Genomic DNA, 27,333 nt, shown 5'->3' with positions numbered 1-27,333 from the left:
TGGAGATCCTCCCGTTCCGAATTTGACCGAGCACAGGCACGAGCCTATTTGAAGACGTACCTTGTGGCACTAAGAGCGGCCAAACGTCAACATTGCGCCGCTCTTATTGCGTCTGCAGATAACCGCCCTGCCGCCCTGTTTCGGGTGACCCGTTCCCTCTTGTTTGAGAGACCACGGGAAGCCCCTCTACAGGGCAGAGCAGAGGAGTTTGGGAATTATCTACAGGACAAAGTCGCTCAAATCCGGATGGGATGGACCCCTTTCAGTGGTCCAGTAGAGACGCCCGTTGCGAGTCTTGAGGGACCGCTTTGGGAGGAGTTTGACTCGGTTGCCATCGAGGATTTGGACAGGTTGCGTGGACGTCTGCGACCCACCACATGTTTATTGGACCCGTGTCCCTCCTGGCTTGTACTGGCATCCTGGGAGGTTACGCGCGACTGGCTCCTGGGCCTGGTGAACGCCTCGTTGGGTGAGGGGTCTCTACCGGCCGCCTTGAAAGAGGCGGTGGTGAGGCCCCTGCTCAAGAAGCCTTCCCTGGACCCAACGGACCTAGTCAATTATCGTCCAGTCTCCAACCTTCCTTTTTTAGCGAAGGTTGTAGAGAGTGTGGTAGCACAGCAGTTCCCACGTCACCTGGAGGAAAATGATTATCTAGACCCGCGCCAGTCCGGCTTCCGACCCGGGCACAGCACGGAGACGGCCTTGGTCGCATTGGTCGATGATCTCTGGAGGGCCAGAGATAGGGGTTGTTCCTCTATCCTGGTCCTATTAGATCTCTCGGCGGCGTTCGATACCATCGACCATGGTATCCTGTTGCACCGGCTAGAGGGGCTGGGAGTCAGAGGCACCGTTTTACGGTGGTTTGGCTCCTACCTCTCTGGTCGGACGCAACGTGTGTTGACAGGGGAGCAGAGTTCGACCCGGAGGCCACTCACATGTGGAGTGCCACAGGGATCGGTGCTCTCGCCCCTCCTGTTCAACACATATATGAAACCGCTGGGCGAGATCATCCGTGGTTTTGGAGTGGGATATCATCTGTATGCTGATGATACTCAGCTATACATTTCCACTCCGAACCACCCCAATGAGGCCGTCGAAATGATGTCCCGGTGCCTGGAGGCCGTACGGGTCTGGATGGATGGCAACCGACTAAAACTCAACCCTTCCAAGACGGAGTGGCTGTGGCTACCGGCCTCCCGGTTCAACCAGGTGCTTCCATCTCTGGCCATCGGGGGCGTCCAACTAGCCCCCATGGAACAGGTGCGCAATTTGGGCGTCCTCCTGGATACCCGGCTGTCCATGGATAACCATGTAACAGCCGTGGCAAGGGGGGCGTTCCATCAGGTTCGCCTGATGCGCCAATTGCGCCCCTTATTGGACCGGGATGCCCTACGCACAGTCACCCATGCGCTAGTGACGTCTCGCCTGGATTACTGCAATGCTCTCTACATGGGGCTTCCCTTGAGATGCACTCGGAGACTACAGTTGGTCCAGAACGCGGCCGCGCGGGTGATTATGGGGAGGACCAGATACTCCCCTGTAACACCTCTCCTGCGCGAGCTGCACTGGCTGCCTGTGGTCTACCGAGTGCGTTTCAAGGTTTTGATTATGATCTTTAAAGCGCTCCATGGCACAGGGCCTAGTTATATGCAGGATCGCATCCTGCCCCACACATCCCTACGACCAATTCGCTCACACAGAGAGGGACTTCTCCGGGTGCCGTCCGCCAAACAGTGTCGGGGGGCGACACCCAGGAGCAGAGCCTTCTCTGTGATGGGCCCAGCCCTATGGAATGACCTCCCCCGTGACATCAGGATTACTTCCGATCTCCGCTCCTTCCGTGTACAGCTGAAGACCCACCTCTTTCAATTATCCGGCCTGGCTCAATCGCAATCGTAATTTTCCCATTCCTCCAAACTGTTTTTTAAATTGTTCTTAAATATTAATTTTATTGGGTTTTTACAATTGGGGTATTTTAAAGTAGATTTTTAACTGTCTATTGATGTAATTTGTTTCCTCCTCCGTGTATATGTATATGTGTTGTGTATGTATGTACGTTTGGTGTTGTTATGTATTTTATGTTATATGCTCCATTGTACGCCGCCCCGAGTCCTACTTGGAAAGGGAGCGGCTAATAAATCCAAATTTATTATTATTATTATTATTAATCTAAGTCTGGCAGCCTTTGATTCACAGTGAGTAACTATTCTGAACTTCGTAGCAAGTTAAAATATGCAGAAGACGCAGTGCTTGCAAATAAACCCTACCTCACTCTTGCTCACATTGTTCACATTATAGTTATTTGAATAGGGCTGTAATAAATGACTGTGTGTGCATATGTGATGACAATCAGAAAGAGATTGTAAAAGCAGGATTGGTCCAAAGAGTCTTTCAGTTGTAGTTGTTACTCCTGGGAATTAATGTGTATAGGCATCAGTCCGTTTTCATTATTTATTATTGTTGCATTTGTTGATCTTGTGTTGCAAAGTGACAGATGTCTTAAGTTATAGAAGAACTATACGTAAATTAATTTTAAAAATTATCCATCAATTTGTGTCTTTCTAGAATAGGTGTGTAGAGGTTTTTCTGCTGTGGGTGCAACATTGTTGGGGAAAGGGGTGGGATATACAACCTAGTCACCAAGTAGCTTACAGAATGGAGTTCAGTGGTGGGATTCAAATTTTTTACTACCGATTCTGTGGCCATGGCTTGGTGGGCGTGGCTTGGTGGGGTGTGGCAGGGGAAGGATGCTGTAAAATCTCCATTCTGTCCCAACTCCAAGGGAAGGTTACTGCAAAATCCCCGTTCCCTCCGATTAGCTGGGACTCAGGAGGCAGAGAATAGATGGGGGGCGGGCAGTCAGAGGGGGTATTTACTGGTTCTCCGAACTACTCAAAATTTCTGCAACTGGTTCTCCAGAACTGGTCAGAACCTGCTGAATGCCACCTCTGGTGGAGTTGCTAAAATGCAGCTTTAGAAGAGAAGTACCTTTTACATACTGACATCTGTTAGGCTGTCATTGCTGAAAAAGCTCCAACTGAAATTATCCTCGTAATAGTTGTGTTACTGATTCAGCTTTACGCATGAATCCCATACCTCAAAGTGTTAACTACTTATTTGGTTTCAACTTCTGAACAACTCTGAGTACTTTTTTTCCTACATAGATTTTGTTATGAAAAAAATGGCAGTCATCTAAAAAGTAACTGAATATTGGAGTGTATAATTTGAACTTTAACTTTTTACTGGGTCACCCTGACAGCACTTACAGTAACTAACTAGTCTTTGTACTTTCATAGTTGAGGTCCTCCAAATCGGATCGTCTTTGTCTGAAACTTTCTGCTTGGTGGTCTCAGCTATTTAATTATTCCCTGCTAATGAAAAACCAAAAGGAGAACCCTTTAGCTGTTTGCCCAATTGGACAACTGCAAAGTCTGGCCTGGAGGTTTGAGAGGGGCTGGGAGATCAAATCTGGTTGTCAGATGTTTAACCAAAATCTGACTTTGTTTCTCATGCAGGATCTATTGTGCATATGTGGTGCAGAGGAATGTCACGTGCACTCTACAGGATGGCGTGGAGAGCTATGTGAAAGCTGAGTATCACAAGTGCAGCTGGGGACCCAAGTGTCCTGGAAAAGTCGTGTGAGTATAGCCAGGGATAAAGGTGTAGAGATCTCACAGCATTCCTTGACCTGAGAAAAGTCACTCCTGTATATTGATTTTATCACAGATAGTACCAAAAGTCCTGATTCCCCTTATTTCATCTTCTTATTAATTTTCTGAGCCAATGTGGTTAAGCTGGCTAAGTTGAAAAGTGAGGGTGAGGGAGTCTTAAATCCACCCTTAGTCTGTGGAGTACTACTACTACATTCGTGTCGGAAGCACTTACCAAGACACTTTTGGGTTGAAAAGATTAGCTGGTGAAATCACCATTGTCCAGGGGACGCCTGAAAAGACTCCTTTCATGTGTCCCTGTTATTTTCCCACCAAACTGGTACCTATTTATCTACTTGCATTTGCATGTTCTTGAACTGCTAGGTTGGCAGGTATTGAGACAAATTAACAGGAGCTCATTTTCTTATGCAGTTCATGCTCTTGGATTTCGAAATGCCAAGCTATCAACCTCTCAATTGTATTTTGACTCAGCATCTTAATCAAGTGAGCCACTGCAGCCCCTCATGGATGATTTAAGACTAGATCTGTCCAGCCCAATCAATTCCATAGGGAGTTGTAATTCCTAAAAGCTGGTCTAAGTAAAAGTGGGATATTATTATTACTATGGCCAATGCAAAGTCAGCCAGATGTTTAGAGTGGATTTGGCATTTTTATCCACCTATCGGATCCTTCCCAAGAACTTGGGATAGGCAGATATTGTTGTTTGATGATGTTAAAGATATTGTCCTATGAAAAGTGTTGCAAATAAATCTGCCTTTTGTAATTGACTGAAATTATTTTTTTAATGCCAGTAATGTGTGACTTGTCAGTATCGTTGATGGAGGAATCAATGCAATGAAAAACAGTAGAATTAAGAGTGAGTCTTTTCTCAATCTATCACCATTGACTACCCTCATCATGCTAGAGTTAATCCCCCCCCATATCAGTATATTTGAATCACTGTATCATTTGTTGGGGGTGAGGAGTAATTCAGCTGAGTGTGATCCTCCCCCCTTGGCTCAGTCCCCCTGCCTCCATTTCCCCCTCCCATGTTCCTAATTGATTCTGATATGCTTCACGGGAAAAAATGCTATTAATGAAATGAAATACCCATATTTTTCGGAGTATAAGACGCACCAAGGTTTTGAAGAGGCAATTTTTTTAAAAAGTAGGTAGGTAGGTAGAGGGATAGAGAGGGAGAGAAAGAGAGAGAAATATAGTAAGTAGGTAGGGAGAGAGAGAGTAGTTAGGTAGGTAGGTATGTAGGTAGATAAAGGGAGAGAGAGAGAGAGAGAGAGAGAGAGAGAGAAAGAAAGAGAAATACAGTAGATAGGGAGGGAGGGAGAGAGAGAGAGTAGGTAGGTAGATGTATGGTGTATTTATCCATGTGCTGGAGAAGGAAATCGCTGACAATCTGCAGCACCTAAGACTTTGTTTCTGCTGTCACAGCACTTGATCAATGTAATTCTCACCAATCAGTTAAAGAGCTTTCCAAAAGGGGAAAAAAAGTTTTTGTACGCTGCAAACCTCCCGAAAACAGCCCCGGGTTTTTTTTTTCAAAAAAGGCATGAATAGCCTTAGGGGGGCTTGCAGAGTGCTCCTGGGGGACAAAAATGAGCAAAAAAAGGCCCATTTTTTTGTCAAACAAATTGCATGCATAGCCTTATGGAAGCTTATAGGGGGCTGCTGGGGGCTGGGGGGCAAAAAATGGCCCTTTTTGCATATTTCTGCCCTCCCCAGCCCCCAGGAGCTCTCTGAAAGCCTCCATAAGGGTATGCACAGCCATTTTTGTGAAGGGAGAGAGGGCTTTGGGAGGTAAAAAATGCTGTATTCGATGTATAAGACGCATCCAGATTTTCAGCCTCTTTTTTGAGAAAAAAAAAGGTGCGTCCTATAATCCGAAAAATACAGTAAATAGAAATTCTTCTATGGCACAATTGACTACAATTGTGTTTTTCCTTGTGCCATTGATCATGCACAAAGCTTCTAAGATTTCTAATGAATTCTATTATTTCTAGGCTCTTGATTATTCACTCATGTGGCAGGTAGTCAAATGTCTTCTTGCAATTAATCCAAACTGCACTCAAATTGGTCTTCCAGTTTTCCAAAATCACCTTGTCAATCGCAGATAGTCCTTGACTTACAACTGCAATAGGGACTGAAAATTCTTTTGTAAGTTGGTGAGGTCATAAAGCGAGTAATGATGCGATGAGACCTAGTTTTACAACCAATTTACCATGGTCATTAAGTGAATCACCGTAGCAAATCTGGCTTCCCCAATTGCAAATCATGATTATGTAACTGGAAGATGCTGCAACCATCATAAATATGAGCTGATTGCCCAATGCCTGAATTGTGATCACGTGATCACAGGGTTTGTGAGACGGTTGTAACTTTGAGGACAGGTAATAAATCACTTCTTTCCAAGGCCATTATAACTTCAAATTGTTGTTAAATAAACAATTATAAATCAATGATGTTCCTGTTCTATTTGGGCACTTTCCTTTCTTCTCAGATGGAAAGAGTTTGTTTTTAACTAGATGCTGTTGGACTGCATCAGCTATCACACCACTTTGCAATTTGAAAATTGTTGGTAAGCAGGTAATTAGCTTGTAGTTGCCTGATTCTGTCCCTTTTGTTGGATCGATCATTCTCAGGTACATTTTGTCAGATGTTTAACAATCTTCAGTTTCAGCTCCTTGCAGTTGTTAAACTGCTTTGCAATCAGTGGGTGACTGCTTAGACCAGTGGTTCCCAACATGGGGTCCACGCCCCACAGGAGGGCAATTTGATTTTTAATGGGGGCAATTTGAACCTTGTTTAAACCAAGTTAATGGCCTTTTAGGCTTCCTCCATATGAGTAGAGTAGAGTAGAGTAGAGTAGAGTCACTTTTTGAGTAAATTAAGAATTATATGTAACGGGGAAAGGAGCATCAGGATTTTAGAGATGCTTAGGTGGGGCATGGCCAAAAAAAGGTTGGGAACCACTGGGTTAGACCATTAGAGAGTTCTGGGAACTGAAGTCCACATATCATAAAGTTGCCAAGTTTAAAAATTACACCACTAGACATTTCCAAAAGAAAAACTATCCAATCCAGATAACCAGGAAGCATCACCCGAAATAAGAAAACTTTTAAATATAGTCAGATAAAGCAGTTTTAGATTTTTCTTTCTTCCTCCCAGCCAATCCTAAGTCTCATAAATATAATTCCAACTTCCGTTTTCTTCTAATATATTTTTCTCCTCTCTCAAAATTCTTAGCGTCTTTCAAGTCGACTTGTAATTTTCATGAAGTAACTTCAGTAAATATATCTTATATTTCCAATTAAAAGGGTAGTCCGTAACATCTTTTTCAATTTTTAAATGATTCCAACTGCATTTGTAAATTGAATATTTACATCTGCTTCTTATAAATTGTGATTTTTAAATCCACCTTGGAATTCACCTCAGTTATCTCTGGAAGGGTTTGTTCACTAGAGGTGTTTGTTCCAATACAGTTGAAGCATTTCACAGGCCTAGAGATCAAGCAATTCCTTTAAAGCAGGGGTGTCCAAACTTGGGAACTTTAAAGTTGAAGTCCACAAGTCTTAAAGTTCCCAGGTTTGGACACCCCTGCTTTAAAGTAACCAACATGTGCACTAGTAATTGATCTTTAAAGTTTGTAAATAAGATACAGTATATTTTTCACACACAAAAAGCCCTTTCTAATTAACTTCAGAAACTTTCTTTAAATCAATTTCACAAAGCTTTTAGCATTTATAAAGGTTTCCAGAAAGCACTCTGGAATCACCTCTTTGCTACATATTACAAGAAGTTACAAAAAAAAATCTTAAAAAGCTACAAAGATGTGATATTCTTTCTTTTTAAATGTATTGAAGAGAATCCCATCCAATGACCAGGAGTCTTGTGATTCTGAAAGTTTTTTCAGTCTTAAACAAACAACGAGAAAGGTAAAACTCCCAAATGATTAAAAAGATTAGGCTTGGTCAAACCGAATCCTAAAATGCTGCATTTATGGCTCGGAGCATGATGAATCCTTAGACTTCCAGTTGATTGCAAGTGGCTGTAAAAACAATGGTTTTTGTAGTCTGCTGACAAAAATCAGTTATCCAAAGGGCATGTGGGCAATATCCAGTTCTCTCTTTCTTCCAGAGAGAATTTTGGTATATCCAGCTGCTGGGGTGAAATCAACTTTTTGCAAATGTGAGCGTGCGTGCCACCTCCCCGCATGCGCAGGATTTTCTGCGCATGCGCACAGCATCAAAAATGGGATGTGATGACATCCGGGTGGGTGGGTGGAGCCTCCTGCCACAACCGCTACCAGTTCACCCGAACAGGATAGAACTAAATTTCACCACTGCTAGCTGCCAAATTTGACCTTAATGCCCCTGCAAAAAAAATGTGGGGATTGGTTCTCCTTGCCTCACCAGATATTCTCTCTAAGAATAATGGGAGTTTTCTGATGGAAAACCATTTAATAGAGAGAAACAGATAAGACTTTCTCCATATATGAATGTGGCGCTTACATTAGGACCGTTTAGGGGGGTCTCAACCTTCCTAATGCTGCAACTCTTTAATACAGTTCCTCATGTTGTGGTGACCCCCAACCATAAAATTATTTTATGTTTTCCGTATTTTTTTTTAAGAAAATATGTGTTTTCCGATGGTCTTAGGTGACCCCTGTGAAAGGATCGTTCGACCCCCAAAGGGGTCCCAACCCACAGGTTGAGAACCACTGATTTAGGCATTGAGGAGTTTCCCATGCCTTCTTTGCTTTCCCACATCATATTTTAAGTGACAGAAGTGCTGTGGTAGTTAAAAATTGGAATGGATGTAATGCTTGCTTGCTTCCAACAAAGGCTCATACTAGCTAGGAGTCCAATAACTGCTCAGCATGATTATGTATTTCTTGGAAGTTGACCCAAATATAGCATAAATCTTTCTTGTATTATGGACTGGGTCCAAAGAATTGTGAGTGAAAGGAAAATAGCCGTCAGTCCCATTCCATAGATGCTTTCATAGACCTTTTATATGATGCTAGTGGAGGTGGGTTCAGTAGCAGTTGGTCAGTAGAAGGTCTGCAGCCAGGCTAACATTTTTGGAGGTAGCTTACTTTTATTACAAGCCAGAAAACCAAATGTTTTTAGATGCTTTCAGTATTTTTTTCAGTGTTACTCTATGATTTCAGCACTGAAATGGTACAGAGATAGATGAGGATCATATTGCTTGCTCAGAGGTGGGTTGCTGCTGGTTCGGCCTGGATCGGCCGAACCAGTAGTAGCGGCTGTGCTTTCATTGTGGGAAGCTGGGACATTGGGTGGCAGAATGCTGAGAATCAGGTCTGAGCCAGAGGTGAGCTCCTACCGGTTTGGGCCAGTTCGGCAGAACTGGTAGTGGTTTGGTGGACTGGATCGCTGGAACCGGAAGCAATCCAGGCCTGCCACATCCCCAAACCAGTTCTCCTACAGGGCCGCCATCTTGATTTTCAGTTCTGTGTATGCGCAGAACAATTGTAATTGCACAAATTTCGTTTTATTTCTTTTTTAACCTTTTGCACATGCGCAGACCTGTTTTTGTGCAAATGCGCACGCAAACAAAAATGTTGCATGCATCAAACCGGCAGTAATACCAGGAGCAACCCACCCCTGGTCTGAGCTATGTATTGTCCATATACGCAATTTTCAGAAACAAAGAGAAAATGTAGACAGAAAGAGCGCTTACAGTTTAGAAAGAAGGATGACAGGAAAAAGATGTAGAAAAGGAAGAAAGATTAAAATGTATATGCAGGTTAAGTTACTATAGGAGAGAAGCTTTTTCTAAGCAGCCTCTCTCCAGATGTACAGGTAGTCCTCGACTTACAACAATTCATTTAATAACCATTCAAGGTTACGACAGCACCAGTGGTGGGTTTCAATTTATCTTGCTACCAGTTCGCTCGTGCGCGTCCAAGCACCGGTTTGCATGAGCAGAAGTGTCCGGGTGGGTGGGCGGAGCCTCCCACCACCACCACCACTACCAGTTCATCCAATCCAGGGCAAACCGGCAGAAACCCACACCAGAACAGCACTAAATAAAGGGATTTATGTCCATTTTTCACAGTTACAACCTTTGTAGCATCCCCATGGCCATGTAATCAAAATTCAGATACTTGGCAGCTGGTTCATACTTATGACGTGATCCCCTTTTGAGATCTTCTGACAAGCAAAGTCAAAGCAGGTTCATTTAACGATCGGGTTATAAACTTAACAACTTCAGTGGTTCACTTAACAACTGCGACAAGAAACGTTGCAAAATGGAGTAAAACTCACTTAACAATTGTCTCTCTTAATAGAAATTTTGGGTTCAATTGTGGTCGTAAGTGAGGGACTACCTGGGGCTGATGGGAGCTGTACTTTAGTTTACATACTAGAAAGTATCAAGGAATTTTGCAATGTTATACTGGCAAAGGTGATGATCAAGCCAAGATTATGCAGAAAAGTGCACCAGGAATAATGAATGGACAAGTTTGAGATATAATCCAAGCAATCTATGCCAGAGAAAATATATGTTTATTTTTTTAAAATTGTAGAATTTGTGCATTCTTCCTATTTGTATACAGATGGTGTTTCCCTAAATTTCAAATCTAGTTCTGTTACCTATCATCAAAAGGGTCTTGTATCAGGGTTCCAAGTAACAGACCCAATGCAATCAAACCTCTGAGGCCCAGGTGTTCCTCAAAGTACAGATTTATTAGGCATGTCTTATTGGCACATCTGGTGAAAACCCAACTCTGAAGCTCACGCGATTTTCCTCACCTAAATAAAAAGTCAAAGTTCTTCCCTCAGTCCACATGTCAATCACACAGTCCAATCCGGTCACATCCCCAACTTCAGTTGGTTTCAATCCACACCTCCCCAGCACCTTGATTCCCAGGAGAAATAATTCTATTTTGGCTACAAGTCCACGGCTATCTATACACCCCCTCCTGTTCCCACAGCCCCAACCAGCGTAGCTGTGGCAGCCCTGAAGATGCTCCCAAAATGGCTTCAGGGTTGACATCTTGCCTATAAAGTCACTGTGGGTTGTATATGAGATCACACAGGATCACCCCGCATGAGGTGTGGTGTTTTTTTTCTAAATAAAGATGAGAGGAACCAACTCTATTTCCACAATTAGTGTGTGTATGTGTGTATGTATGTGTGTATGTGTATGTGTATGTGTATGTGTATATTGCCGCCTATTCCCCCATGGCGACTCACGGAGGCTTACAGAATATAAAATCACATTTAAAACAATAAAAGCTAACAAAAAGAATCAAATAAATTAGTATAGTACAATATAACAAAATCACCCCTCCCCCACATCCTACCCCTGCGACGGCAAATCACACAAGCCATTTAATGGGCTACATCCCGCTCTGGGTTCCCCAGGCCCACTGGCAGAAGCAGGTCTTTGGCACCTTCCGGAAGAGTATTAGAATGGGGGGCATTCTAATCTCTGGGCAAATGATGTTCCACAGCGAGGGAGCCACCATGGAGAAGGCCCTTCTTCTGTGTCCCTCGGGGATGGGGCCCCCAACATTCCCTACCTCCCCACTCTGATGGGTCGGGTAGATGTGACAGCAAGAGACGGTCCCTCAGATAGCCTGGTCCCAATCATGGAAGGCTTTAAAGGTGACATCTGGAACCTTGAATTGCACCCAGAAGCAAATTGGCAGCCAATGCAGCTCCCACAGGAGAGGTGATACAAGTGCACACCTGGGTATGCAGAAAACCATGCAGGCCACTGCATTTTGCACCAACTGAAGCTTCCAGATGCTCTTCAAGGGCAGCCCCATGTAGAGCACATAGCAATAGTCAAGATGGGAAGTGACTAGGGCATGAGTGACTGTGAGTAGGGACTGTTGATCCAGGAAAGGGCATAACTGGTGCACAATCTGCAGTTGCACAAAGGGTCTCCTGGTCTGCTCTTCAAGCAGGAGTCGTAAGTTCAGGAAAACCCCTAGATTATGCACAGGGTCTGTTTGGGATAGTCCTGCCCCACCCAAGACCAAAGGTGGCAATTCTCCCTAAGCCAACAAATCCCAAACCCAGAGCCACTCAGTCTTGCAAGGGTCTACTTTCAACTCGTTTTTTCCCATCCAGCCTCTAATAGCCTCATATAATTGGAAATTTAGCAGAAGTGTATTGCTAATTTCAGAAGTGCAAAAACTGGGTTAAAAATCAAGCTTATGTATTAATTTGATAGGCTGGAAAAGTGAGAAAATCTACTTTGATGGGGTATTTTAGCTTGACCTTCATCATTCACACAAAGATGAATTATGATCAATGTTCACTTATGGGACTACTGCTGCTTGCTTACTTGAACATTGCCAGTCAACACACTCTTGTAGGATATAATAGTTTCCTGGCCATGGATATCAGCCCTATTTTCATCTTCTTCTAGCTTTCTTTAAAAAAAATGTAAGCACCGTTTAAACATTACTTCTATATTACTGTTTATATTTCCAAGTCTTTAACATGCGAAGCACTTTGCAAACAAGTTGTGATTGTCATCAGTTTAGTCAACTTCAAAATGTTGTGAATATGCAGTGACCACTATGAAAAACCATGAGTGTTTGTTCCAGCTGAGCTGAGGAAGAGAAAAATGCAAAAGATACTGTACATTGAGTCAAAGCCCTGGCCTCTAAGCTATCACTGTCTTGCCATGCAGAAGAAAAAATAAATTTAAACATTGTGGTATATTGGGAAGAGTTGGAGGGTAAGAATATAGCGATTGAGTTCAAGAGCCAAAAATTAGGCAGAACCAAGAGTTATTACCAATGGAAAAACTGATTACTTATAAACTATATTGCTGCTGCACTATTGCATAAAACAGTAGCTTTGTTCTAGGTTCAAATAAGCCATTTTGGATCCAGGAAAAAATGCTTTCAAGAATACCCAGTATACAGCCACACTGGTTTGGAGTGGTTATCAACCATGGCAAAATCCTGATGTGGAAGAGGATCCATTTTCCACGAGGCAATTCTTATATTGCTTTGGAAAGTTAGGAAATTGACTAGTTTTAACTATTTTTTTATTGCCTCAGTGAATAGCTATTTAATTTATTTGACATCTTTATAAATTGCTTCTCTAGCCATTGAATTCTTAAGGTGGTATAAAAGTTCAGATGAAATAGGGAAAAAAATCAGTTCTAAATCTTAGGAACTGTGGTGGCGCAGTGGTTAGAATGTAGTATTGCAGGCTAACTCTGCCCATAGCCGGGAGTTCAATGCTGACTGGCTCAAGATTGACAGTCTTCCATTCTTCTGGGTCAGTAAAATGAGGACCCTGATTGTTGAGAGCAATATGCTGACTATGTAAACCCTTTAGAGAGGGATGTAAAGCACTATAAAGTGATATGGTAAGCCTAAGTGTTATTGCTAAATCTTACAGATTTCAGCGAGAGAGCTAAAACAGGTGATTTACTTCCTCTGTTAATGGATTTTATAATCCAGGTAACCTCTGTCTTGATCACACCTTTATTATAAATCATTCTACTTTTAACATATCTAGGCAGTGCATGTCTCAAATTATGATGACTGCATTTATTTCTGGCAGTATTCTTAAAAAAATAACTAGATTCCAATTTCAACCGGAATTTTGTGACCACTTGATGAGATCTGACCCAACTTTGCACATTTTACTATTGTCAGCAGCCTCACTAATGACTTCCTCAGCATGTTTGCTTGGCTCTTGAAAAAGTTCTTTGGAAGAAAGATATAAAAGATTTATTCCAAGTAAATATGCCATGAATCATTGTTTTAAATATGACTGAATCCAGTTGGTGAGTCTGTCCTAGTATATAGAAACAAACTATTATATGCATGCATATTATAGGTGTATGGACACTATCATAGGTTACTCCCGTAGGTAGATATGTGTTTGGTGTGTTTTAGTATTAAATATTGTTACTGTATGATTCTCAACTAATGTTATTGGACAACATTTTGTATCTATAGTGGATTTTCTGTGTTTCTGCACCTTGATAAAGGTACAGTATATAAATAATAACAATAACAGCAATAATACAAAATGTGATTTGCAATCTGGGTTGAAGGATTATGATCACCATACCAATTATAATTGACTGTTTTGGTTCATCGAATATTTAGAAATTATTATAAGTACTAAATGCCATACCACTCATTTTGCAAAAGTTTATTTGGAAAAAGCCACATATATTATCGCAGTACCCCCATAATTCTTAAGTCCTTACCTGAATCATTGGTGTCAGCACCAATTTGATTACACTGTGATGTTCATTTTGGACAATTAGAATAATAATAAACAATAGTGCTGTTAACCGGATCAGCCAATTTCCCTCTCATGTTTATTACTGTAAACTAGTTTTGTGTAGAGGTGAAGTACTGGCCTAGAAACCAGAGGACAATGGGTTCTGGGCCTCCCTTGGGATTGAAAGCTGGCTAATCATTCTCTCAGCCCAATCCACCCCACAGGGATGTTCTTTGGGAGACCATAATAGGGAGGACATCCTTGAGTTTGGAGGAGGTGGAGGTCAGGATAACAGATGTTGCAGTATCTGGAGACAGCAGAAGAGAAGAGAAAGAACTGGGCAAAAAGATCACACAACACAAAGATCTTCAAATAGAAGTACAACACCAATGGCAAAAGAAAGCAAAGACAATACCACTTTGTGTGCAATCCCAAGACATCTGGAGCTCAACTTGAACACCATCAGCACTGACAAAATCACCATCACTCAATTGTAAAAGTCAGCTCTACCTGGAACTTCATGCATCCTGCAAATGTACATTTAATGCCATTAAACAACAGCTGCCTATCGCAAGTCCTTGGGAAGAACTCAATAGGTGGACAAAGATGTTAAATCCAGTCTAAGCATTTGGCTGACTGTGTGACCAATACAATATCCTCTTCCAGGTAGGGTAGAGGGCTAGGCTAAATGAGGCTATGCTCAGGAGTCTCTCAGGGTTTGAGGGGATCAAGCCTCAATCATGAGATCACAGAGGTCTTATCGACTTTTTTTGATCCCCTCCAAGGACAACCCTGATTCTGCCATTGGTTGAATTTAAACATTGTGGCTGGTTACCATTGATATTTTTGATTCAGTAGTGTTAGGTAAAGGTTCCCCTCGCACTTATGTGCTAGTCGTTCCTGACTCTAGGGGGCGGTGCTCATCTCTGTTTCAAAGCCGACCAGCCAGAGCTATCCAAAGACGTCTCCGTGGTCATGTGACCGGCATGACTAAACGCCAAAGGCGCACAAAACGCTGTTACCTTCCCACCAAAGGTGGTCCCTATTTTTCTACTTGCATTTTTACATGCTTTCGAACTGCTAGGTTGGCAGAAGCTGGGACAAGTAACGGGAGCTCACTCTGTCATGTGGTGCTAGGAACTTAGCGTCTTATCCACTAAGCCACCCCGTCCCTTAGTGTTACCTTCTCAATTAATAATCCAATGATTTCATGAGGAAGTAGCAGTCTTATTTTTCCAGACTGAGAATAAGGCTAGAAAAAGGGTATGTTTTCTGAGCCAAAGCAATCCTACCACGATTTCTATATAGCTTGGGAAATTAAGAAGTAGATGGAGTTATTTTTTATAACGTGGGGCCATGGATAACTGTTTATAAAGCTGCCATAAATACTTCCTGTTATTGACACGTGAAGTGTGGAGGTGTTTTGCACTTTGAGAAGATGTATCTTTTTTTCCCCCTGAAAAGAAGAGCCTCGTTTCTAACTGGAAATAGCAGTAAGGGCAGCATAGCCTGTTAGAAGAGATCAGATGCCAGCTGTTTTCCTCCTTTGGTCTGTGAAATGATTTGCTCTTTTTACAACTCTGACCTTTGGCCAAAACGAAAAGTCAGGCAGGGGTCCAGATGTCTGCGGGGAGCCAGAGTGATGGTTTGTGTGCCAGGCAAACAGTTGGCAGTGGTTCAATACAGCAGCTTTTTCTACATCCAACCTATTTTGTGGTGTGTGCGTGTTTGTATGTGCCACATGCAACAGAGTGGTTCATCACAGCAACCTAGAGATTCCTTTGGGGGACCAAATCTCCCCAAGGCCTTACTTTCTTCGATCTTCCACATATCATTCAACAAAATAAAAGGCAAACAGAAGCTTATGGCAAGTTCAACAGCACACAGACTTAGGGCAGAATCCCAAGCAGAGGCTGCCAGAAGCTGAGGATTTTTCCAGTATCCTCCATGCCAGAAAAGAACAGAGGAATTGCCAAAAACATTTGTTCAGCAGAGGTACATGCGTACAGGAACCTCATTATATTTGGTGTTAACACAGCCCATCGATTAGAGAGGATGCCTGCCCAATGAGTCTTATGACAGGACTGACAATGAGATATAATAGCGGGAGTCAACCCATGACGCTCTTAGCTATTTCGTAAAACAACAGGAGACTTTCAGTTACAGAAGAGAATGGCAGGTTATGCCTCAGATCAGGGCTACATCTGAAACTAATCCATAGCATTTGCTTGAGGATTATCTTTAGCCTGGCAGATATGTAGAACATTAGCTTAATAGCATGAAGTATGCATATGTGACAATAAGGGGTACAGTATGGCATAATCAGGCTGTGCATTGAGAATTGCGGCATCTGCTCACACAATCCCATAACTCCAAAGCCTTGTGACTTTCTCTCTGATGTTCAACCGGCATGTCTATACCTCACCACAACATTCTATAATTGATCTCAGCACATGGTATTATTACAACCGACATAAAGGATTTCAAGAATCAATGTTATTATATGGATTATAATAGATGAATGTAAAGATTTGAGCATCTCCAAGGATCCGTTTATACATTCATATCACTCACTGGTGTAGCAATTTTAAGTATTTCTGTTAAAGTCTCCCTGGCAACATCAGAATTTCTGAACGGAATTGTTATGGATTGTTTATGCCAGGGATGTCCAAACTTGGGAACTTTAAGACTTGTGGACTTCAACTCCCAGAATTCCCCAGGCAGCCATGCTGGCTGGGGAATTCTGGGAGTTGAAGTCCACAAGTCTTAAAGTTCCCAAGTTTGGACACCCCTGGTTTATGCTGTTAGTGATCAGGGATCTTCACCCAATGGCTGGCAGCAGAATGCATGAGCTGCCTCTAGAGGGAAATACGATGCTGCTGAAGTCATGTCAGGTGATTTGGAAGTGTTTGTCTGTGCAATCTGATTAAGCTCATTAGGTAATATGGAACATGGATAACTTCCACATAGAGTTCATTTCAGAATTCATTTGTTCTCTTTGAAGTTTAGGAAAAACTCCAAAAGTACAAGCAGTTCAAAAATTGAATCAGTTATCCAGAAAGATGGTGAGCTCTTCTTTACCTGCTGTGCTCAAGTGAAGACCGGCTAGCCACCAATTGTTGTTGTTAGTTGCAAAGTCGTGTCTGACCCATCGCGACCCCAAGGACAACCTTCCTCAAGGTCTTCCTGTCCTCTACCATCCCCAGGAGTCCATTTAAGCTCACACCTGCTGCTTCGGCGACTTCATCCAGCTACGTCATTCTCTGTTGTCCCTTTCTTCTTTTGCCCTCAATCTTTCCCAACATTAGGCTCTTCTCCGATGAGTCCTTCCTTCTCATTAGTTGGCCATGTCACTGCGTTAATTGTTTACTAGCTGAACTGAAAAAGTTATTGCGCAGGTCATAGGCCCTTATCAGCAATGATTTACTGTGCAGGCTTCTTAACACGTTTTATATACATCACACATTCCAGAGACTTCTTTCCTTTTGATCTTCTGTTCGTCTGCCAAGGAGGTGGACGATAATTTGCTATTGCCAAAATGTAACAATTAGATAGATTTGTTTATTTTCTTATTTTTGTATTAAAGCTTGTTTTTAATTAGAACTTGTTATTGGATCTAACTTTCGCTTCTTGAAGATATACTTTTTAGGAAAGCCGACGGTCTACACCTCATTAGCTCAGGGTGAAATTTCCCCTGACAGGCCAAAGTACCACCAATTAGGGTGCTTTAATTTTAACATCTGATCATTTAAATAGCCCCTATCCATTGTCTGAGCATCTGATCTGTTTTTTATTTTCAAATTCTGGCATAATACGGGTTACAGATAGTTTAACAATCCTGATACAGTGATTTCTGATCCTGTATTGCAATCTAAGCAGACCAAGGTTGCATACTCTATGTATGGAAATTGCTGCCCTCTAGTGTTAAAATACATTTTGAAGTTATAGTAAAAAAAATACTATTCATTTTGATTTTCCTACTTGGTGCATGGAGATTCTCAGTCATCCAGATCATGGTTGTCCCAAAGGTGCCTAGGTAACTGGACTTTCTTGGGTTTTTTCCCTTGAAAATGTTTTGCTTCTCATCCAAGAAACAAACATCCAAGAGAACTGAAGAAGCTTCTTGGATAAGAATCAAAACACTTTCAGGAGAAAAAACCCAAAAAATTCCAAGTGCCTTTTGGAAAAGCAACCTCAGAATGTTCCTAATTTCTTTTTACAATTATAGTTGGGACCGATTTATTTCTTTATTTGTATCCGTCTTTATTATATTCTTTGTGCCTCATAATTTCACTTGTTTCCAGTCAGACATTTGTCAAGTGTTCCAAGACATAACTATGCACTGTAAAACTAGTCTAAACACTGTGCAAATGTTCAGTTTGTTTGTTTGTTTTGTTTTGTTTTGTTGGATTTATATGTGAATTCATTGCCAATCCTCCTTGGAAGGCTAAGACTTCATATAATCTTAATTTAATCTAAAATTGTATGTGATTCCATCACCCTTTCCTTTTAGGTTTCCATGATCCTTGCGTTGCAGATATTGATATCCACATTTTTAACTCACAATTTTGCTCTACCTTTCTTTATTCCTGGCTATTAGGTATCGCACATTCTTCAGACCCAGGTACAAGATTGGATACAAGACGGTCACTGAAATAGCATGGAAATGCTGCCAGGGTCTCGTGGGAGAAGGATGCCATCACGATAATCCCACTAATCAAGCAGGAATGCCATCCCAGCATCCCAGCCCCAAGATGCCTCCAACTCAGAAGATATTTCCAGGTCCCAGAGCTCCGCCTCATCCCAAAATCCCTGTGGACTCCTTTCCTATACCAAAAAAGAATAATTATGGTGAGGATCCAAATCTGAGTTTGTCAAACGAAAGATCACAAAAGAGATCTTTATGAACTTGCCAGTGTTACTTGTTCTTCTTTATCCAGATATGTTGGATGTGCAAAAAGAAGCACAGGCTTACAACTTTTGTTGCTCAGCCTCTGAATGAAACTGTTCTGACCCAGCTCCCCGAACATGACAAGCCCTCTGAAGTTAACTCAAAGATTCCTTTATTAGGAGCACCAGCATCCCCGGCAAAAAGTTTCTCTCTCACCGCAGGCTAACAAGTCTGGCCGGCTGGAAGAAGAATAGTTGTCTGACACATCTATTCATCTCCACCCGCCTGCTTTTTATCCCCAGAGCTAGGGTGGGGCTTCACAGGCAGCGGTGGTTCTTCCATCCCAAGGACCAGCCCATAGATTCCTGCTGCTCTCCTCTTCTCTGCCTTCTGCGCATCCACGCATCAGGCACTGTTCCTCCTCTTTCTCATCAGCCACCTCCAGACCTGGGGGCATGTTGATTCTCCAACTGAGGGCTGACAGGGGGCCCAGGCTCCCCCACCCTCTCTGCTAGCTCCATTCCCTCTTCCCCCTCGGAGCTTTCAGGTTGCCCTGATGCTGATCCTGACACATCTCCTCTTCCTCTGATTTGGTTGCTGGAGGAGTCAGCAGCCGATAGGCCACAACAGAAACACATCACATATTTATATGTTCATACCTATCTACCTAAGTTAAAAGTCTGGCTTACTGGGAAAATTAAGACAGGATACATACCATGCATAGTAATTAATTCAATGTGATACCTCCATAGTGCCTATAAATATAAAGGTAAAAGTCTCCCTGTCCCGTCATGTCCAACTCTAGGGAGAGTATTCATCTCCATTTCTTAGCTGAGGGAGCCAGCATTGTCCAAAGATACGTGGTCATGTGGTCGCCCCATTGTCTGGCGCTCGGGTCTCAAACCTGGGCTGTTGACTTTCCAGATAGCAAGCCCAGCACTTTAACCGCTGAGCCTTCGTGTCCCTAATGGTTCCCATACACCTTTATATTGTATTTTTATAAAAGCAATCGCACTTGTGGCTAAAACTTAAAAAAAAAAAACATGTTCAAATATTTGTGACTTTTTCAAAACATCCCCTGATATGATTCAAAATAATGCTGAACTTTTGATTTTTGCAGAAATTACCCAATAACATCAAAGGAAAAAGCAAGAATGAGGAGCAAATCATTACATCTAAAAAATTGCAGGCTATCTATAATTTAAAGTTAATCTCAGTATAAAGACTAGGTGCTAAACGCAGTTAATTAATGACAAATATTGCTGAACATTTAGTACCCAGATAATGGCTGTTCTCCCAACTCTGATAAAAACTATTAGCCTTATGATGTCTTGTAGAGTGCAAAACCATGATTTGGTTTAATTATGGCTTATTGAATCAACCACAACTGGGTTCATATCTCATATAAAATTAGAATTATTAGATGAATGTTCTATTTCAAGTTCATATAACATCCAGGACATCACAACCTTTTTCGGTTTATAAAAGATTTATTTGTGGAAAGCTGCTAGCCCTACAATAACCTGAACAGCACAGCTGGGAGAAAGAAGAAAAGGGAATATTTCGTACATCCTGAAAATCCAAACAAGCTATATTATAACGTATTGTGTGGTATGAACCCAGTCAGACTATTCAGTACATAGAAACAGGAGAAATTTATTCAGTATATATTCAGATCACTATACAAACTGAAATGCAATTCTTTTTTTCTTTTTTCTTTTCTCTTTTACTGTGGGTTTGAAAATATGTAGATAGAACCATAGACAATATATAACTTTCTCTTTGTTTTTCTTTCTGGCCTCACAGAAACAAATTACACTCAAAATTAACAAAATTCCAAAGCATGGTTGAGTCAATGACAACAAAGGAACAAGGGCAAAATTCAAACAAGTCTTTAAAAAGCATTTTTTTTAAACCAGACAAAATGTGAACCAAAGAAACTACGATGCCAGGAGGCACTTCCAGAATGGAGGAAATAAACCCTCACACACACACACACACACACACACCGCACACATACAAGCAGCAGCTGATTTGTATTGGGCATCAGTTGCTACATATTCACAGCTCTTTCTCTCGCTTCCCCAAAATCACCTGGCATTACTGGGGGTTGTGGGGCAGGGAGAAGGGGCTGGAGAAGCCAAGAACCTCCATTTACCTGCATCTCAGCTTCCTGACTGGGGAGGGAAGTCTGGTTACACGTTAGCTCCCTGGCCCACAATTGGAGGACAGAATGCCTGATTTAATCTTTTGGGGCCCCCTGCCTTAAAGCAATCGGTGCCAGTGAGCAAGGCAAGACCCAGAAGCAAAACAGGGAATTCAGCCCTCGACACCCCAAGGAGGCAGGGAAAGTAGGCAATGCAGCCTTTTCTGCCCATCCAGCATGGGGAATTTAGTTTAGTTTAGTTTATTGTCATTGCACATGACACAACAAAATTAAATGCTGTCTTCTCCATAGTGAGGAGAGGAGTATCCAGGATGGGTTGACCTTGTCCTCTCTTGATTGGACTGAGTCAAATAAGCTCTTTTAGCCACGCCTTGGTCACCAGGTTCCACCCAGTTATTGACTCAGTCCATCAGTGGACAGCTGTGTTCATCCTGAGATCCTGAAGAAACTTAAAGGAAAAATTTTAAATTGCTGCAAAAGCGATCAAAATTGCCTCCACGCTGCCTAATCAATCACTAGAGGCTGAAGAAACCCTCAGCGGGGATAGAAAGCCCGCACAGCAACCGCTAAGGAGGCACGCAGCCCAGGTCACAGAGCGAGACCCAGGGCTCTAAGTGAGGTCTCTCACCAAAGACAGGCAAGAGAGCTCTGCAGAGGCCTCTTCAGCAAGGGCAACGCCCAAGGAGACTCTAAGGGCACTGGAGCTCTCCACCGCTCCCCTCAGGGGTTGAGTATGAACCACGGCATTTTAAAACACCCCGGAGCGCCCGCCAGAGAACAAGGTGAGAGCTGGAGAGGCTCAGAAAGAGCTGCGGGAGGCAGGGGGAGGTGAGAGAGAGCCCCCAGAGGCAGCGGAAGCCGCGTGGCAGCCTGCAAAGGCAGAAGCCGCTTCCACGTGCTCCAGCACCCAGAAACATAAAACTGGCCACTTGCTCCACTTGGGCTCCATTGATAAGCAAGGGCTGGGTGTCTGATCTATTCCTTCTATATTTGTGTGCTACTGTGGTTCTCTGTGGGGTTAAAAAAAAACCAGGCACCTTTGAAAAGTTCCTCCTTTGAAGCTTGGATCTCGACTCTCGGATTAAACCCCTGGAAAAGGAAGTGCACCAAAGGCTCACTTGCGCACACACAGACCCACAGTCACAAGAAAACAGAAGGGCAATTCTTTGAAACACAGACTTTGCTCTGTTCAGCAATGCAATAGTTAATTCCAGCAAGGTTTTACACCGGATGAATTAATGAAACATATACAAAAATGCTGAATGTGGTGAGATGGGGGAATGCATATATGAGGCTATAAAATGTGTTCACTAGAAATAATGTCAATGAAAATATATTCAATTTTGATGTGATTTTTTTAAATAAACAAAAGAAGAAATGGATTAAACCAAAAGTAAAATGGAAAAGTAAAATAAATTGAACTTGCCAGATTCACTCACCTCTAAATAAGTTCAAGAGGCTACTAGGAGTCATTTCAGCTGCTTTTGCTCTTGATAACAATGGTCTGACTGCTGTTTCCCTTCCCTGGATGCTGGGCAGATCTGCAAATGGATGACTTGTTTTGACAAAAACTTGAAGCTCCAAAACTGCTGGTGAAGCAGCCATGCCCTCTTACTTCTAAAAGTGAAGTGGGCATGTTGCGTATTTATTCATTTCAACCTCTTCTGGCACCACTGCAAGGTAGAAGGATGTGACATATGCACAGAAGCCTTTTTGGACTATTGCAAATACCATTTGACATTCCTATTTCAGCCTTGTGAGGTAGTCCAGGCAAGAAGCATACTCAGAAATACTTGCTCTAAAATTATGATAAAGTTACATTAGCAGAATCTTGCAAGTCTCAAAGTACATCTCTCCTCTCCCATCTTTATGGTCCTAAAAGCTAGGAAGGTCCCTTCTCAGTTGTTTGGCATATCTCCAGTTCTTCTGCAGACTGGTGACACTTGTTTAACACTTTGTCTAATTTGTGGTTCTTCTACTGTCTCCCAAGGTCATTCCCACATACCATTGCACACACAGGCCTAATCTTTTGTTTGAGAAGACACAATTTGCAGTGGCTTTTGGTCCCCTGATAGATAGCATGGCCTGAATCCAGATAATTACCATCTAAGTGTACCTACAAAAGGATAATAATCACATTATTTCTGTTTATATCTTGTTCCTAGGTCGAAAAATGCCTAATGTGTTTGGAGACAGACTGGACCACTTGGAAGAGGAGGTCAGACGTCTCTCACAGTCTTATGATACCTTATACAATATGGTGAGTGGCTTGGGGGATCACCTGCGACTTGCCATCCAGGAAGATACGAGTAAAATGATTGGCTCCCTCATGAATAGTCCAACTGTTCCTGATTCAACCATGGGATTCGGAATCATTCCTGAGGGAATTGTGGATGCTGCAGACAAAGCTGAGCTCTCCCCCTATCCACCTGTGGGTGAGATTCTAGGCAAAGTGACTGAGATGAGTGATTCACTGAAAATCAAGACTAACCTACTTGAAGAAGTGCATGGCATGGTCCTAGATCATGATGGGCAGATCAAACACTTAATGGAATCAGCTCGGCCTTCACCACTCACCTCGATCGATATGTTAGAAGAATATATAGACAACAGGCTTAGCAACCTGAGAGTGGAACTTTTGGATGGCTTTGAGAAAAAACTGATAAATATTCAGAGTACCTGTGATTACCAGATCAAGGAAGTAAAACAGCAGTGTGAGGAAGAGCAAGCAGCCAACCTCCGACTTCAACAAATCTTGGATGGCAAAGAACTAGAGATCAAGAAAGACATTTCTCAACTGGAAACACAGATCCAAGGACTGACAGTTGTAGAAAACTGCTGTAGCAACTTGAACTACCTCACCGAACGGATGGATATTTTGGAAAAAGGCCTACATGGTATTTCTGAATCTCAGAAGAATCTACATTCTAGGGTAGATAATGAATTGTCCCCCAACACATTGGGGATCCTCTTTGAAGGACGCTTTGTGGACCTTGAGGCTAGGCTGAATTTTACAGAGAGGGAAATGGGAAGTTGTTGTTCTAATGTAGAAGACAGCATGAGAGGTTTGATGGGATCTGAGCTAGATGGCACAAAAGCTCTTTTTGAAAACAAAATTACAACCTTGGAGGAAAGGCTCATAACTATTGTAGGAGATGTGAATAATGTCAGTTCTGCAGTGGGACTAGATGGAGCTGTAATGCCGTTCTTGGAAGGAGAGCTTGCTACTATAACAAGGGAAACAGATGAGAAGATGGAAGTACTACAGAGCCAACTGACTAACTTGGAGACCACTTGCTTGTTGGGTTGCACTTCCAAATCCAAAGATGTAGAAATATTCCGAACAGAGATAGAAGACTGCCAAAACAAGAATCAAGATTTACTGCTAAGGATGGACAGCAACTCAGATCTGCTGCATAAACTCAATATTACTATCTTGGAGATGCAGAGACGGATAGAGGAGGAAACAGCTGGAACCTTGCAAGGTGAGATCACATTATTAAAGATCAATTTGAACACCATGACTAAATCTCTAACTGGGCTGAAGGATTCTGTTTCCCAGTACTCTGACTCAGTACTGCATGTTAACTCATCCTTGGATGATCATGAGCGTAAGATAGAAGATGAGGTCCATTCACTTCAAGAAATGATCAGTAATCAAGACTCCCAGCTTTTCTTCAGTAACAAGCGTGTCTTGAACCTAAAGGGAGACCTTGAAAGGCTGAGATCCAGGATCATCAATGACTTGAGCAACTGCAAAAGTCTGGCTCTCGGCCTGCAGAAAGAAGTGCTCCAATTTGATGACCGCATGGCCCAAATAGAAGATACGTGTGGCCGATTGGGCAGTGTGACAGGAAGCCTGGAGCACATCAGAAATGAACTGGAGAACAATGCAGGAAGTATGTGGGGTTACGTGAATCATATTAACAAAACTTTAGCTACACACTCTGAGGAAATAATGGTGCTCAAGAATAACTTGTTGGATTGCCAAGCAAAAATTACAGAACTATCTGAAGATGTTGGTCTCCTAGAAGGCAAGCTGAAAAACAACCAACATTAGTTTATATTGGGTCCAAAGTATACCTAACTTATATCATACAGACTCCAAAGAGATGGTACCAGGATTTTTGTTTTATTTTGGTTTTCAAGAGGGGGAAGGTCACTAAACTATAAAAGCTGCTATAGTCCTTTCCCTGATTTCTTCAGTATGGTTTTTTAAATTACAATTTAAGTATGTTTGCCGTTAACTGTTCTTTCTACAAATATTTACCAACTGTACTTACATAGCAAAGTGCCTTCCCATATTTCAGGTCATATTTACCTTATATTTCCAATACATAGTTCATTTCAAGAGGAAACTGGAGACAGATCTTTTTTAAAAATGGTTTCTTTGCTTTGAGAATAAATCAAAATTTAATACTTAAGGACTGAAATAAAGAAACCCAATATCTGTCAAATGTATTCATCTACTGGAAGCAAAAATCTTTTCAGAGGCCATAGTACAATACCTAGAGCAGTGATGGCGAGCCATTTCAGCACTGAGTGCCCAACCAGAACATGCGTGACAGCGTGCCGGCATACTGGTTTCTGTCACATGCTGGCACATGCATACCTGGTTTTTGGACCATTTTTCAGGCCATTTTTCAGGGACATTTTCAGGGTGATTTTTGGGCTGGTTTGGGGGTGTTTTTCAGGGAGTTTTCAGGGTATTTTGTCAGGCGAAAGATGGCTTGAAAATGGCCCAGAAAATGGCCCCCAAATGGCTTGGTTTTTGGCCATTTTTAGACTGTTTTGGGGGTGTTTTTCAGGGCTTTTTTGGAGTGTTTTCAGATCATTTTTGGAGAAAAAATGACCTGGAAAGGGCCTGAAAAATGGCCTGGTTTTTGCCATTTTTCAGGACATTTTCAGGCGCTCTGTTGCCCACGAAGAACAGCTGGCAACAGCACATGTGCTCACATAGAGAGCTCTGCCTGCCACCTCTGGCTTGCATGCCATAGGTTCGCCACCATAAACCTAGTCATGTGAAGGTTCTGATTTAAGGTAATATACCCATTTTATATACCCCCCAATCTCCAATATATGGGCTTGAATTCTACATGATAGCATCAATTAATGCAACCTTATGGGTTATTCATGTAGGTCAGTGGCATGATAAGAGTTGTAAAAGATAAAACAATGCCCTTGTACAGAACATATTTTCCCTTCCTATTGCATTGTCCTACAATAATCAAACTGAATTTTTCAAGCTGATATTCTCAAAAACTGTGCAATCTGATTTTGCATGAAGGATTGTAAAGCGCGGGTCACTGATTTAGATCCAATAGGTTAGCTTGTTGCAATCCTAGGAACAGAAGAAAAGAAAGCAAGCATAATATAGTGTTGTAGCATTACTATATTGTTGCTTCTTATTTTTGTATAAAAATGGAAGAAGTTCAGTTGCACGAGATAATTATTATTGTACCCATTGTATTTTAATCTGATTTCTTCTTGGGCGCTCTTGAACAACCAATTCCTCTTCTATTTATTCTCATTTATTTATTTTTAAGGATGACAGCCTTTGAGAATGATTCCTTTCAAAGGAATTGCTCTTAAGCTAATGTAACAGCAATGGTATGTAACAATCCAATTTAGTTTAGTTCACATTTACTTCATTTCAAATCAATCTACAAGTAGAAGCGAATATTCTTCAAAATTCATATTATTCCCCGTTCAACAATACAGAACGCGTTTATGTTTGTAGGGGTGTGTGGGAAACATGCATAAAATACATACGTTGGTGAAAGTATCAGACAAATATATTTTAATGTCATATAAAAATTATAAGCAATATTGATGAAAATATATTTAACTTTAAAAGGAATTTGTTTTGACCCAAACTGAAACGGAATCATGTTGAACTAAATTTAAAACTGAGAAATAAGAAAAGTCAAACTTAATGTATTAATCCATTGCTATGTATGACTACCGCTTGATGCTCAAGAGAATGTCAGGAGATCTCAGCTTCAGATAAACCTCAATAAGAGGTTATTGACGTTAATTTTGTTCTGCAGCTGAAAGTCTCTTCTATGCTATTCTCCTATGATTGGACCCATTTTTACATTTTTGCTTCCACATGAAGACTGCATGAAATTACTGGGAAGTTCGCATAGTATTACATAACATTACACACTGGCTAGAGCAGTGTTTCTCAACCTTGGCAACTTGAAGATGTCCGGACTTCAACTCCCAGAATTCCCCAGCCAGCATTCGCTGGCTGGGGAATTCTGGGAGTTGAAGTCCGGACATCTTCAAGTTGCCAAGGTTGAGAAACACTGGGCTAGAGAATATGTTTCATAGAAGGGCTTGCCATGCAGTAATTAAGAACAAATTAGA

General features: G+C 42.0%; 1 protein-coding gene across 1 annotated transcript in view; it reads left to right on the top strand.

Moving 5' to 3' along the window:
• The window catches only part of EMILIN3 (elastin microfibril interfacer 3), a gene marked incomplete at its 5' end in the record, with an annotated part of 44,070 nt that extends 17,612 nt beyond the window's left edge, over positions 1-26,458 (top strand). The window contains 3 exons of the mRNA XM_081949179.1: positions 3,516-3,638; positions 18,504-18,754; positions 23,127-26,458. Coding sequence (XP_081805305.1) covers positions 3,516-3,638; positions 18,504-18,754; positions 23,127-25,021 — 2,269 coding nt within the window. The 3' untranslated portion in view covers positions 25,022-26,458. The remainder of the gene's footprint in view (positions 1-3,515; positions 3,639-18,503; positions 18,755-23,126) is intronic.
• Positions 26,459-27,333: the final 875 nt, after the last annotated feature.

Source organism: Natrix helvetica, assembly GCF_964273705.1.
Source record: "Natrix helvetica genome assembly, chromosome: 3".
NCBI classification, from domain to species: domain Eukaryota; kingdom Metazoa; phylum Chordata; class Lepidosauria; order Squamata; family Natricidae; genus Natrix; species Natrix helvetica.
This window is presented reverse-complemented; position numbering and strand designations above follow the sequence as displayed.